This window comes from Heterodontus francisci, chromosome 23, assembly GCF_036365525.1.
Source record: "Heterodontus francisci isolate sHetFra1 chromosome 23, sHetFra1.hap1, whole genome shotgun sequence".
Taxonomy (NCBI): Eukaryota; Metazoa; Chordata; class Chondrichthyes; order Heterodontiformes; family Heterodontidae; genus Heterodontus; species Heterodontus francisci.
In genome coordinates, this window is record NC_090393.1 from 43,448,618 (window position 1) to 43,462,944 (window position 14,327).

The window sequence follows — 14,327 nt, forward strand, 5'->3', positions numbered from 1 at the left end:
TCCAATTTTGGGCAACACACTTTTTTGAGGATTTCACAGCCTTGGAGAGGGTGCAGAGGAAATTTACTGGAATGGTACCAGGGATGAAAGACTAGTTATGTGGAGACCGTAGACAAATTGGGATTGTTCTCCTTAGAACAGTGAAGGCTAAGGGGAGGTTTAATAGAGGTGTTCAAAATCATTCATGATTTTGATCAAAGTAAATCAGGAGAAACTGTTTCTCCTGGCAGAGGAGACAGATTTAAGAAAATTAGCAGAAGAAGCAGAGACGACATGAGGAAAAAGTTTTACACAGCTTGATGTCATATTCTAGATTGGACTACAGTGCAGAAAGAGCAGTGAAAGAAGATTTAATAATCACTTTCAAAAGGGAATTGGATAAATATTTGAAGTGGGAAAAATTTACAGGACTATAAGGAAAGAACAAGGGAGTGGGACTAATTGGATAGCTCTTTGAAAGAGAGCCAACACAGACACAATAGGCTGAGTGACTGCTTCTTATGCTGTATCATTCTGTAATTACATGCAATAACATGGAGCAGTTTTAGGCTTTTATTCTGCTATTTTCAGTGTATTTCTTAATTCTTTCTCCAGTATTATCTGTCGTCTCTTTTAGGCTTTACGCCAACCTAACATTATAGTGTAAATCTGGAATCAGGCCCCAACCTAACTCTGGTGTGAAGTAAAGTGAGACTCCCTGGAGGAAGAATTCTTACTCCTTTTACTCCGGTGGGATCCAAAGTTACACAACAATGTCTTAGCATCTATGTGAAGCAAAACCAGTCCTATTGTAAGTGCAAAGTTAAGGCCCTTATGTGAAACGTAGTTAAGCAATCTCAATTGAGGTGGGACTGCTACAAAAAGAAACTCCAGCATTTGGAATTTACGCTCTAAGGATGGCTGGTATGGAAATTGGGAAGATACTGGTTTTGTCGAGAGCCTTGTTGATGTTTACAAAATTGTTTGAAATTTCTATGCATAGCTCTGAGCTCTGGATTTCCCATGGTATATCTGAGCAAGGTGTACTTGATGCAAAGAGTAAATATGTTTGTGTATATTCCTGTGTATAATGACAAAACAATAAACTTATTCAATAAGTATTTAGGATTTAGTATTTAAAAAGGAATATATGAGCCCTGCTCATTTATGTAAATGCTGTGTACCTCTATTTTTGCTGTTATACTAATGGGCAGGTATTGATTAGAACCCAATCTTCTGCTCCTTCCTATTTTTGAATTGTGTTTTCATGCAAATATTTTGGGTCTTTATTTTGCCCCTGCATGGTTTGCAAGATACCAATTTTTTTTTTTTACATTGGTTTCTTTATAGGTTTCATTTGTATATTCAGATTTTTGAACATTAGTTGAGACAGCTATTGTGTTAGGTGAACCTCTCATGCAATGTGAGTATTTTATTTTGTTTCCATTACTTGATTCTAAACTGAAATCTTGTTATTTTTTTCTGTTGCTTTATGCAATAGTTATACACAAACCCAATTTACTTTAAGTTTTTGAATACCTTAATAGTTCATTAAAGCTAACATTTCTCACGTTCAACTAACTTGGTGAACAGACGTTGTGTACTGTATTTGTTTTATAATTTTATTTCAGCCCCAGTGAAAATGAAGCTTTTCTTTAATGCAGGACTGTCCAACCAGAAGCCTTGCCAAGGAATGGCAATCTGACCATCGACACCCAAATAACAACCCTATTTTCCCTTATTTCCTATTTGCTGTTGTTCTATTTGTGAGCCTTAAAATGCGGAAAGGGCTATCTTTAGTACGAAAATTCTGATGGTATCAGTAACAACAACTTGCATTTTATAGCATATTTAACAAAACAAAGTCCCATGGCATTTCACACATGGAAACAGAGGGCACAATCAGGAGGGTTGAGCAAAAACTTGGTAGAAAAGATGGATTTTGAGAAGGCTTTTAAAGAAGAAAGAAACAGAGGTGGGGCTATGCAGCTTGTCACCTAACATAGTGTGAGGAGATAATAGGATGTGCAAAAAGCCGATTAGAGGAGTGAATGCTGGGGTTGAGGATGGGGAAAATTAAAGCTGGAGGAGATTTCAGAGTTAGAGTGTCACAAGTTCAGGAACATCTTGAAGATGAGCATGAGGATTTTAAATTTATTTGTGTTGAGGGACAGACAGCTTGTGTACTTCTGTGAAGAGCAGGGTAATTGGTAAGCTAAACTTATCACAGGACAGCATATGTGTGGCTGCATTTTCCACAAACTGAACTTTGTACAGGATGGAAGGCCAAGAAGGAGGGCATTAGAACCATGGAATAATCAAGTCTAGAGATGAAAAAACATGGATAAGGATTTCCGTACCAAAGGGGTCGAGGTAAGGTAAGAGGCAAAAAATGTGCGGGTGAAAATTGATGGATAGAAAGTTTTGGGGAGCAGAGTCAAAGTTTCAACCAGGATCAAAAAGATAATGGGTTTTTTTACATTCTTGTTCAATTTAAGCAAGTGGACAGGGAGGGACATGAAGCAGTTTACAGAAGAGTTAGGGCAAAAACAATGGCTTGGGTCTTCTCAATGCAAAGTTGGATGAAACAGTGTCTCGTATAGGACGTTATGTCTGACAGCATGGGAGATGCCATGGGGTTGAGTTGTTGGAGAGCTGGAGCTGCAAAATCACCGAGTAGTGCCAAGCAGCAGCATTTAGGTAAGGAGACCAAGGATAGAACTTTGGGCGACTTCAGAGGTGACAGTATATGGATGGAAAGGAGAAACCATTGCTGAAGTTGCACTGACTGCATTAGGATAGATAGGAGTGTGGGAGAGTGTCATGAAGCTTGATGACAGGAGAGTTAGGATGAGAACGACACACATGCCTTAGTGAGAACTAGGAGGGATAACTCATTGTAGTTGCAGAGAATGTCATTTGTGATTTTGGTCAGGGCCATCTTGACGCTGTGTGTAGAGTACAACCAGAATAGAGACATTCAGGCATCTAATTCCGAGAGAGATGGGTATGGAATTGGGAGGCAACAACACATGACAACTTTGAAGAGAGAAGGAAGATTTGAAATAGGCAGTAGTTGGAGAGGTAAGTGAAGGGTGTTATTTTTCAGAAGGTGGTGATGACAGCAGTTTAAAAGGGGAGAGGGATGGTGCCTGAGGAAAATAGAGCATTTTCTCCACTCAAACTTCTTCCACAAAAAGGAAGACCGAAGTAGCCCTTTTACATTGGTTGTACTCTCCATTGCACCTCCTTTCTCCTTTTTTTATTTTCATTATTCTGTTGTAAGATATTCATCCAGATTTTGCTGTCAGTCTCAAAGATAGCTTCCCACAAAAATCTGATGGTCTCTCTGGCATGGGTTTCACCTTTCCCAACACTAATTTGAATCTGGCATCAAGTCAACAGGATCTCCAGGCATCCAGCAACAGTGATGTTTTCAAGCAGAGTAAGCAGGCATTCTCATTGAAGAATTCCCACAGACAGCATGGTAAATTCCAGAAAGCTTGTTGTTGAAGGTGAAGCTGGAGGCAATCTTTACTCAATCTTGCATTTATTGTACAGAGTAAAAGGATTACAAACCTGTAGCTCCTTACTCAAAACCTCCACCAGTCTCAGTAAGTGTCTCCTTATAAGTACTCAAGTAAAACCCCAATTAACACTGTCCACTTGCATATAATTAAGCAATTGATATACAATTAACAGGTTCCCTTTAATTTGGAATAAAACTTAGATTAACATGCTCAAAAAATTTCAAAATAAATTCCATATTGGGTACAAAGTTTTACATTGAGAGTCAATAATTTCTTTGTACTAACATTTCTTTCTGTAAAACAATCGGATAGCTGATGACTTGCATCTACCCATTTAAGTTTGGAGATTTCCTTTCTCTTGGCATTTGTTTCAGTCCAGCAAGGTCAATCTGTAGTCTTTCCTCGCTCACTTTTTTTGTAGAGTTTACATTATCCCACAAAGAATTATTATCTACATAACTCTCAATGGGTATCTTATCTTCAGTATGCCCTTTTATACAGAAGCTCAACTAAAATATTTGATAAATAGAACCCCATATCCACTGCCTCCACAAGACTCAGGGTTGAATTTTACCAGCCCCACGACGCTGTGGTTCGCGGCACGGGGGCCAGTAAAATTCTGTGGGGAGAGGCCCGCCTGGACCCCGACATCAAGAAGGGCCCGCCGCATATTACCCAGTGGCAGGGGGACCTCAGTGTGGCCCGCCCCGTGCTCGGTGGCGGCATCCCAATTACCATATTCAAAACGGTACTTACCTCTGCAGATTATGCAGCCCACTGCCTCTCGATGCATACTTCCGGATTTTACGTTGAACGGGCGGCCATCACGTGCCGTCTCGTTCCCAAAACAGAAAACCTGGCGGGTCATCAGAGGCAGAAGTTTTCTCTACCGAAGGTAAGTTCAGATATTCAGGGGTCTCACTCTGCATTCTGAAAGTGAGGAGGGAGGGGGGATTACAGGGTTCTCATTCTGCATACTGGAAAGGAGGAGGGAATGGGTGGATTCCAGGGATCTCACTCTGCATTCTTAAAGGATGGAGGGAGGGGATCTGGGATTACTGGAGGGAAAGCTCTGCCGGCACGAAGGGAGGTATTGTGTACCCTCCCTCTGTAAACAGTGTACGCTCTGCGTTTGTTCGTGTGTGTGAAGGTGCAATGGCACTTTAGTCAGCCCATGTGTGGGAGGGTGCCAGAAAGGGCAGGAGCGTTAAGGTTATATGGATGGGGCAATCGATGCAGCTGGTAGGATCTTGATGTGGTCATGCTGTGCCACTGAGTTCATCCATGAAAGCACCTGATGTACCCGTCAATACCAATCCTGCCCTGTTAGGAACCTTCGAATAAATGAAGGGTTCAACTTTATTTATCGCATAAAAATAGGTATGGCTTATCCTACATTGTGTGATCCTCTGTTCCTGAGGATCCTTATGCGCGGAGCCAAAATCAACAGGCAGGTGCGGTCCACGTAGAGGCCCCCGGTCGTGAGCAACAGCCCCCAAGGGGAGCTCGCCATCACGAGCGCCATGCATCTACAGGCCCCACATGACAGGCCATTGGATGTCAGAGCACCAGTGTCAGAGGCAATTGCACATGTAGAGAAAGTGGTGACACGTCGCTGTGCCCTGCTCCGAGATGACCTGCAGCCATGGGCATCGGTGGACATCCTATGTCTGCGGCTCTCCATAGTAACAGCAGTTCTCAAGCTTGACACCAATGCAGATTTTCAGCGGCCCAGCGGAGACCTTTTTTGGGGTCACACAGTCAGCAGTGCACCGCTGCACCAGAGAGGTCAACGATGCGCTGCACCGTTGTGAGTGTGTCTGCTTCAGGATGGACTCTCTCAGCCAGGCCCAGAGGGCCATCGATTTCAACACCATTGCCGGATAACCAAAGATTTTAGGGTTCATAGACTGCACCCATGTGGCCAACGGGCCTCCCACCAGGCTACCACCTGCAGACGTCACCAGAAAGGAATCCTCTCAATCTAAGTGATGCTGGTATGTGATCACCGGAGATGCTTCATGCAAATCTGTGCCCGCTTCTCAGTCAGCCGCCATGGCACTTGCATCCTATGCCAGTCCCAGCTGCCACTGCTGTTTACTGAACTGGCTCAGATGGAGGGGTGTCTTGTTGGAGACCAGGGCTATCCTTTGCAGACATGGCTCCTGACACCAGTGAGAGACCCCGCCACTGCTGCAGAGGAGAAATACAATGCCAGCCACTGAGCTACAAGAGCCACCATTGAGCAGGTGATTGGCATGATGAAGGAGCGCTTCCAGTGCCTGGGTGGATAAGGTGATGCCCTGTACTACAGGTTGAAAAGGCCAGTTCCTTTCTTTGCTGTTCGCTGTGCTGTACACAACTATGCACCCAATAGAGGCCAGGCCTAGCATGATGAGAGACGTCAACAGGATTCCTCCTCAGACTATGAACAAAGTACAGCACCGGAACAGGCCATTCGGCCCTCCAAGCCTGCGCCGATCTTGATGCCTGCCTAAACTAAAACCTTCTGCACTTCCATGGACCGTATCTCTCTATTCCCATCCTATTCATGTATTTGTCAAGATGCCTCTTAAACGTCGCTATCTTACCTGCTTCCACCACCTCCCCCAGCAGCAAGTTCCAGGCACTCACCACCCTCTGTGTAAAGAACTTGCCTGGCATATCCCCTCTAAACTTTGCCCCTCTCACCTTAAACCTATGTCTCCTAGTAACTGACTCTTCCACCCTGGGAAAAAGCTTCTGACTATCCACTCTGTCCATGCCACTCATAACTTTCTAAACCTCTATCATGTTGCCCCTCCACCTCCGTCATTCCAGTGAAAACAATCCAAGTTTTTCCAACCTCTCCTCATAGCTAATGCCCTCCAGACCAGGCAACATCCTGGTAAACCTCTTCTGTGCCCTCTCCAAAGCCTCCACGTCCTTCTGGTAGTGTGGTGACCAGAATTGCACGCAATATTCTAAGTGTGGCCTGACTAAAGTCTGTACAGCTGCAGCATGACTTGCCAATTTTTATACTCTATGCCCCGACCGATGAAGGCAAGCATGCCGTATGCCTTCTTGATTATCTTATCCACCTGCGTTGCCACTTTCAGTGACCTGTGGACCTGTATGCCCAGATCTCTCTGCCTGTCAATACTCCTAAGGGTTCTGCCATTTACTGTATACTTCCCACCTGCATTAGACCTTCCAAAATGCATTACCTCACATTTGTCCGGATTAAACTTCATCTGCCATTTCTCCGCCCAAGTCTCCAACCGATCTGTATCCTCTGACATTCCTCATCACTGTCTGCAACTCCACCAACCTTTGTGTCGTCTGCAAACTTACTAATCAGACCAGCTACATTTTCCTCCAAATCATTTATATATACTACAAAGAGCAAAGGTCCCAGCACAGATCCCTGCGGAACACCACTAGTCACATCCCTCCATTCAGAAAAGCACCCTTCCGCTGCTACCCTCTGTCTTCCATGACTAAGCCAATTCTGTATCCATCTTGCCAGCTCACCTCTGATCCCGTGTGACTTCACCTTTTGTACCAGTCTGCCATGAGGGACCTTGTCAAAGGTTTTACTGAAGTCCATATAGATAACATCCATTGCCCTTCCTTCATCAATCATCTTTGTCACTTCCTCAAAAAACACAAATCAAATTAGTGAGACACGACCTCCCCTTCACAAAACCATGCTGCCTCTCGCTAATAAGTTCGTTTGAACTTATGAGGATGCTGAGGACCTACAACAGGAAAGGCGCATGGGAGGGCAGATGGCACCCAGGCTGTGCATGCAGGGCTAGCAGTGAGCTAGGGATGTACGGCAGTGGCTCATCAGGCAAAAGCTGTCTGCTCCATAGGAACCAACATGAGCTCTGCAAGCCACACATCACCCTCGCTCACCTGCTGTGCACCAGTCCACATCTGCAGCATCCCTGTGTAAACCATTAGAGTCAGTAGCTGAGCCAATGTCCATGTCACTGCATCCATGGAGACGCTCATGAGTAATGGTGGTATGGCAATGATATTGCTTACATTGGCTCTCCTGAAGGATCAACGATGCAAACGGTTGTGACATTGGCGCTACATGCTGGCACACATCATTCACAGAGAAAAGGACACACATCTTGGTGAGGAACATTTAATGAAAGACGTATTTACATTACTGCGACACCCGTGCATTCCCCTTTGTGTCAGTGTGTTCTCTGTAAACGCTTGCGAGCACCCCTTCTCGGTGCGACCTCTGCACTAGCAGCCTGACTGGAGGGAGGCTGCTGATCTGATTGCCCTTTGGCTGTGGATGATTTTGGTGCTCATACCCTGTGCGCACGAGGCCTAGAGGGCCCCAGCTGGCTGGGGGAGTGCTCGTTCATCCCCTTCCAGCATTCGACCCTTTGACGCCAGATGGCCCCATGGCTACTCACCACCTGCCATTTCCAGCCAGACTGCCTTGTTCAGGCGGGAGGGCCTCTTCTTACCATCACTGTTGAACAGAACCTCCCGCCTTGCCCGCACAGCCTGGAGGAGAGTGAGCAAGGAGGCTTCGCTGCACTGTGGGGGTCACCCGAGAGCACCCCTCTGCCCTCCTCGGCTTTTGGTGTGGTCCCTTAAATGCAAAGGTGTCACCACCATGTAACTGCTCTAACGTCTGGCTGCAAGGTTTGTCTTGCACATGATTGAAAACCAATGCAGGACGATTGAGGAAATCTGTACTGTTGTCATGGTTTTTCAACTATTACACATCGACACATGTTCACGAACACTTTGCTTCTGCTGATCATAGCTCTTGGTGTAATATTTCTAATTGGCAATGTAGCTAGAATATGAACATATTTTCCTGTCTTTTTAACAAAGATCTTTCAATTGTATTTTCACATAACAGCAGAGAAATGAATACAGATTCCAAATGCATATTTAGTCTGTGGCTTTTCAGTCAGATGATTAGAATCCCATAATATGTAAATATTCTTCAATTATGGTTTTATTTCTGTTGTGTATTTGCATTTTATGGTGCATTTAAGTCTCATGTCCTGGAATGTGCAAAATTAAGATTATTCACCCAGGTGCGGCACGCCTACAAGAAGCAATTTAACACTTGAGTGGAAGAAGAAGATCGCAACTTCACAGGACACTGGGACACAGCAGGGTAAGTATGTGGCAACAAAGCAGAAAGTGCTGGGGAAACTCAGTAGGTCTGGCAGCATCTATGGAGAGAGAAGCAGAGTTAACTTTCAGGTTTGTGAACTTGGACAAGTTAACTCTGCTTCTCTCTCTACAGATGCTGCCTGACCTGTTGAGTTTCTCCAGAACTTTCTGCTTTGCTGCCAGATTGACAGCAGCCCCACTCTTCAACAGTGAAGTAAGTATTTCTTTGACAGCTGTCAGGAAGCAAGTGCTGGAGTGCTTAAAATAGGGCCCTAGCACCTGCTATACAGCAGTCAATGGTTCCTCACTGCGCATGATGTCCCGCCTCGCCACATGTAATATGGGGGGTGCGGCTTGTCAAAGTGATGCTAATGAGCCCCCATGTGTAATATTGCAGGGGCTCGGCGACAGCCCCTGAATGCAGTCATGGCGCCAAGTTTAAAGGGCTCCGCTGTGGAGCATGGCGCCTGAATAAAATTTAGCCCCCAGTGTTTGCACAACATAAGTACTCTTAACGACCCTTTTTATTTTCTTAGCTTCCCAAGCTAAAGGGCAACATTTCCCATTTTCACCCATCAGAAATATTATGAAAACAGCTGCACTCGAATACCCATCAGGAAGATTAGCATGTGAAGCATCACTAAAAGTGATTAGCTTCATATTCTTTGGGTCACCTAAGGATGGGAACTTAAGTACAGATTTCTCCAGATTTAATTTTTTAAAATGTTTTATTTGCCCTTAAAACATTCTCAACTTTCGGGTGTTTCATCGTGGTATTTAACTCCGAATCACAGAATAATACAGTGCAGAAGAGGCCCTTCGGCCCATCGCGTCTGCACCGATGCAGTAAAACACCTGACCTGTCTACCTAATCCCATTTGCCAGCTCTTGGCCCATAGCCTTGAATGTTATAACGTGCCAAGTGCTCATCCAGGTACATTTTAAAGGATGTGAGGTAACCTGCATCTACCACCCTCTCAGGCAGGGCATTCCAGACCGTCACCACCCTCTGGGTAAAAAAAGTTCTTCCTCAAGTCCCCCTTAAACCTCCCACCCCTCACCTTAAACTTGTGACCCCTCATAACTGACCCTTCAATTAAGGGGAACAGCTGCTCCCTATCCACCCTGTCCATGCCCCTCATAATCTTGTACACCTCGATCAGGTCACCCCTCAGTCTTCTCTGCTCCAGCGAAAACAACCCAAGCCTATCCAACCTCTCTTCATAGCTTAAATGTTCCATCCCAGGCAACATCCTGGTGAATCGCCTCTGCACCTCCTCCAATGCAATCACATCCTTCCTATAATGTGGCGACCATAATTGCACACAGTACTCCAGCTGTGGCCTTACCAAAGTTCTGTACAACTCCAACATGACCTCCCTGCTTTTGTAATCTATGCCTCGATTGATAAAGGCAAGTGTCCCATATGCCTTTTTTACCACCCTATTAACCTGCCCTTCTGCCTTCAGAGATCTATGGACAAACATGCCAAGGTCCCTTTGCTCCTCGGAACTTCCCAGTGTCAGGCCATTCATTGAATACTTCCGTGTCACATTACTCCTTCCAAAGTTTTCACACTTTTCAGCGTTAAATTCCATCTGCCACTTTTCTGCGCATTTGACCATCCCGTCTATCTTCCTGTAACCTAAGACACTCCACCTCACTGTTAACCACTCGGCCAATCTTTGTGTCATCCGCAAACTTACTGATCCTACCCCCATCATAGTCGTCCATGTCGTTAATATAAATGACAAACAATAGGGGACCCAGCACAGATCCCTGTGGTACACCACTGGACACTTGCTTCCAGTCACTAAAACAGCTGTCTGTCATCACTCTCTGTCTCCTACAGCTAAGCCAATTTTGAATCCACCTTATCAAGTTACCTTGTATCCCATGTGCATTTGCTTTCTTGATAAGTCTCCCATGTGGGACCTTGTCAAAGGCTTTGCTGAAATCCATGTAAACTACATCAACTGCACTACCCTCATCTACACACCTGGTCACATGCTCAAAAAATTCAATCAAATCCGTTGGGCATGACCCCCCTCTGACAAAGCCATGCTGACTATTCCTAATCAAATTTTGCCTCTCCAAGTGGAGATAGATTCTCTCCTTCAGAATTTTCTCCAATAGTTTCCCTACCACTGATGTGAGACTCACTGGTCTGTAGTTCCCTGGCTTATCTTTACAACCTTTCTTAAATAGTGGGACCACATTAGCTGTTCTCCAGTCCTCTGGCACCTCCCCTGTGGCCAGAGAGGAATTAAAAATTAGGGTCAGAGCCCCTGCAATCTCCACCCTTGCCTCCCATAGCATCCTGGGACACAAATTGTCCGGACCTGGAAATTTGTCCACTTTTTAAGCCTTCCAAAACCTCCAATACCTTGTCACTGCCTATGACAATTTGCTCAAGAACCTCACAGTCTCTCTCTCTAAGTTCCATATCTACATCCTCATTCTCTTGGGTGAAGACAGATGTGAAGTATTCATTCAATACCCTACCAATGTCCTGTGGCTCCACCCACAAATTTTCCCCCTAATGGGTCCTACTCTTTCCCTGGTTATCCTCTTCCCATCCTAGTATGAGGTTTAGTCTGAGTGCACAGCCAGTTTAATTGACCGATCAAGCTCCACAATTGCTCTATCTCTTTTTAGCTTTATTATTATCTTTCTGTGAGGACCTAAAACGGTTAACTGGGATGGGAGTAACTTTCTCTAAATAGGACTGTTGATTTAAAATTATTCCAGACTTACTCTGCTTAATTTCTAAACCAATTTTTTTTTTATTATTTAGAGATACAGCACTGAAACAGGCCCTTCATCCCACCGAGTCTCTGCTGACCATCAACCACTCATTTTATGCTAATCCTACATTAATCCCATATTCCCTACAATTCTCCTACCACCTACCTACACTAGGGGCAATTTACAATGGCCAATTCACCTATCAACCTGCAAGTCTTTGGCTGTGGGAGGAAACTGGAGCACCCAGCAGAAACCCACGCAGTCATAGGAAGAACTTGCAAACTCCACACAGGCAGTACCCAGAATTGAATCCGGGTCGCTGGAGCTGTGAGGCTGCGGTGCTAACCACTGTGCCGCACAAACCTGACTCTCAATCTTAAATTCTGCCCTAATCTTATTAACACATTTTTCAAATTCCACAGTACCACCCCATAAGAAATCATCAACGTACATCATGAAGATGCCTGAATGTTTCCCTTTACGATACCAATAAAACATGGCAGGATCTGCTTTTCGTTGAACATAACTAATTTTCAACAAAAAGATCTCACCTTATTATTTAATGATACTTCGAGTCACACATGAAGCACCTATTAACTGTTCCTTGGGCATTCCTGGGATTCATTCGCCTAGGATTGCTGTTCCAGTTCTGTCTTCTGATGTAATAGACCTGCGAAAAGTGCTTTCATCCTCATCCATCCTTTCTTTAAATTTTCCATTGTATTTATGCCTGCATCCTGTATCTGGACCATTTTGAAATCCAGTAATCATTCAGTCCTCCTTTCTTTGTGTCATTGCAGAATGCCCTGTTTGTTCTACTAGGGCTGCAGGAAATGACTGTTTCTCCAAGAAGTTCTTTAAGGCAGAAGACATCTGAGTCTTTTTCCAAGAACCAAACCCCAGTTAGAACCAGGAGCCTATCCATATGCAATGCCCTAGCACAGTCTGCTAATTGTGTGAATATATGCAGGTGAAGGGAGTTAATTGGGGTTTTAGTTGGGCACTTAAAAGCAGCCACTCACTTTGACTGGGAGAGGGATTTGTGCAAAGAGCTAAATGTTTGCAATCCTTTTATTATGCACAATAAATGTGAAACTGAGTAAATATAGGCTCCAGCCTTATCCTTCTACAACAAGCGTTATGGAGCTGAACACAATCTAGCAATTTAAATGCTAGCACTGAACCAGGGTTCTCCAAATTGTATTTCCTAGATCTTCTATACAGTCTGTTAAAGTCCATGATATATTCCTCCATTGAAGAACCATCTGCTTTCTAAAATTTGTCAAAGTCTAACCATGCCTCATATGCATTTAATAGGTCAACTTTCTTGTAAATTTAATCTAAGAATTCTAAAAGAAGATCCAACCCTTCATCAATATGTAATCGACGAGCATCTAGTTCAGAAAACACTTTACTTCTGATTTTACTTTTGTTGGAAGTGACAATGCCAAGGCCATACCTTGTTTCCTCTTTGGTAGGGATGTAACCCATATCCACTTCATTCTTCCACTGGTCATATGGTTCTGACTCAGAGAATATCGTACGCTGACAAATTACGCTTGCTTTCTGCCATTTTCCACAATAACCACTGAAACTTTAGTTTTCTATGTAAAAGATTGTTCTTAGCTTCCAACCTTCAACTTTAGACAACCATACTCTGCTACCGTGTTAAATTCCAGGAAGCTTGGTGTTGAAGGATGAAGCTGGAGCCAATCTTTACTCAGTCTTGCACTTATTGTACGGAGTAAAAAGGATTACAACATGTAGGTCCTTACTCAAACATCACCAGTCTCAATAAGTGTCTTTTTGTAAGTACTCAAGTAAAATTCGCACTGTCCACTTGCATATAATTAAACAATTGATATACAATTAACACAGCAACCCATGAAGTAAAGTGCACTGATTATCCTTCTCTTTTCAGTGTGAAATAAAGATTGGGACATACACATTATAAGCTGAAATATCACAAACAACTGTTAAAAATTATTTTATTTTATTAAGCTACTGAATTTTTATCATCTGGAACAATTTGCCATTACACAAATAAATATAAAATTAATTTTCCAGGTCTAGCCAGCAGTAGTGATGGCATAGTACATTGTTAAAAACCCAGTTACACCTCATTAACAAGGTGTAACCATTTCGGGGAGTTTTAACCGCATTATTACAGTGTAAAAGGGGTAGTTATCATCAGTTCAGTGATCTCTAATTGATTTACATCTTTCAACAGCGTATCCTGTGGAGGAGCAGAGAATCACTGACAGCAACCTCTGGATTTCTGCATTTAATTCCACACGTGCGTACTCCAGAAGTTGCTGTCAGTTTCACAGTTATAATGATGCGAACACTGACAGTTTCGCCATCATTGCAATCACAAAATCCAGGGCATTGTACATCACTCTCTCAGGCATATCTAATGTATGATGTAGGTTTACTTGCTGCTTTGCCTTTTTGCTGCTATATTACCCAGATGAATAAGTTTCATGGTATTTGCTGTATATAAATCCAAATATTTTACTTATACTCTTGTTCTGTTCTTTTCTCCTCAGTTTGATATTTCTGAAGACTAGTGTGGAAAGCAAGGATTTCTTTGATTTACTTTGGATTGCAGGAATTACAGACTTTGTGCTGAAATACATTACAATTGGTTTCAAGTGTTTGGTCCTCATTCTGCCCAGAATCATTGTGGCTTTCAAGTCAAGGGTATGTTGGTCCAGCTTTCCTGGTTTGTTTCTGTGCTACTGATTTATTGTTCTAAATGTGACACTTTAATTTTAAACTGAACATATTGTTACGACCAGGTGAGAAAGAGGTCTAGGGTTCCCTCTCAGCCTTCACCTGGTCTTACTGTAACCGGGTTTAATTTTAAACACACTGTATTTTTAGCTTCCCCTTGGTGAATCCTTGTTCACCACTTGCCAATTATAA

At 43.6% G+C, this 14,327-nt stretch overlaps 1 protein-coding gene across 5 annotated transcripts in view; it reads left to right on the top strand.

Annotated features, from left to right (window-relative positions):
• rnft2 (ring finger protein, transmembrane 2) overlaps positions 1–14,327 on the top strand; it is a 55,265-nt gene that overhangs the window by 16,245 nt on the left and 24,693 nt on the right. For all 5 annotated transcript variants that reach the window (XM_068055161.1, XM_068055162.1, XM_068055164.1 and 2 more), the window contains exon 6: positions 13,949–14,102. In XM_068055161.1, coding sequence (XP_067911262.1) covers positions 13,949–14,102 — 154 coding nt within the window. The remainder of the gene's footprint in view (positions 1–13,948; positions 14,103–14,327) is intronic.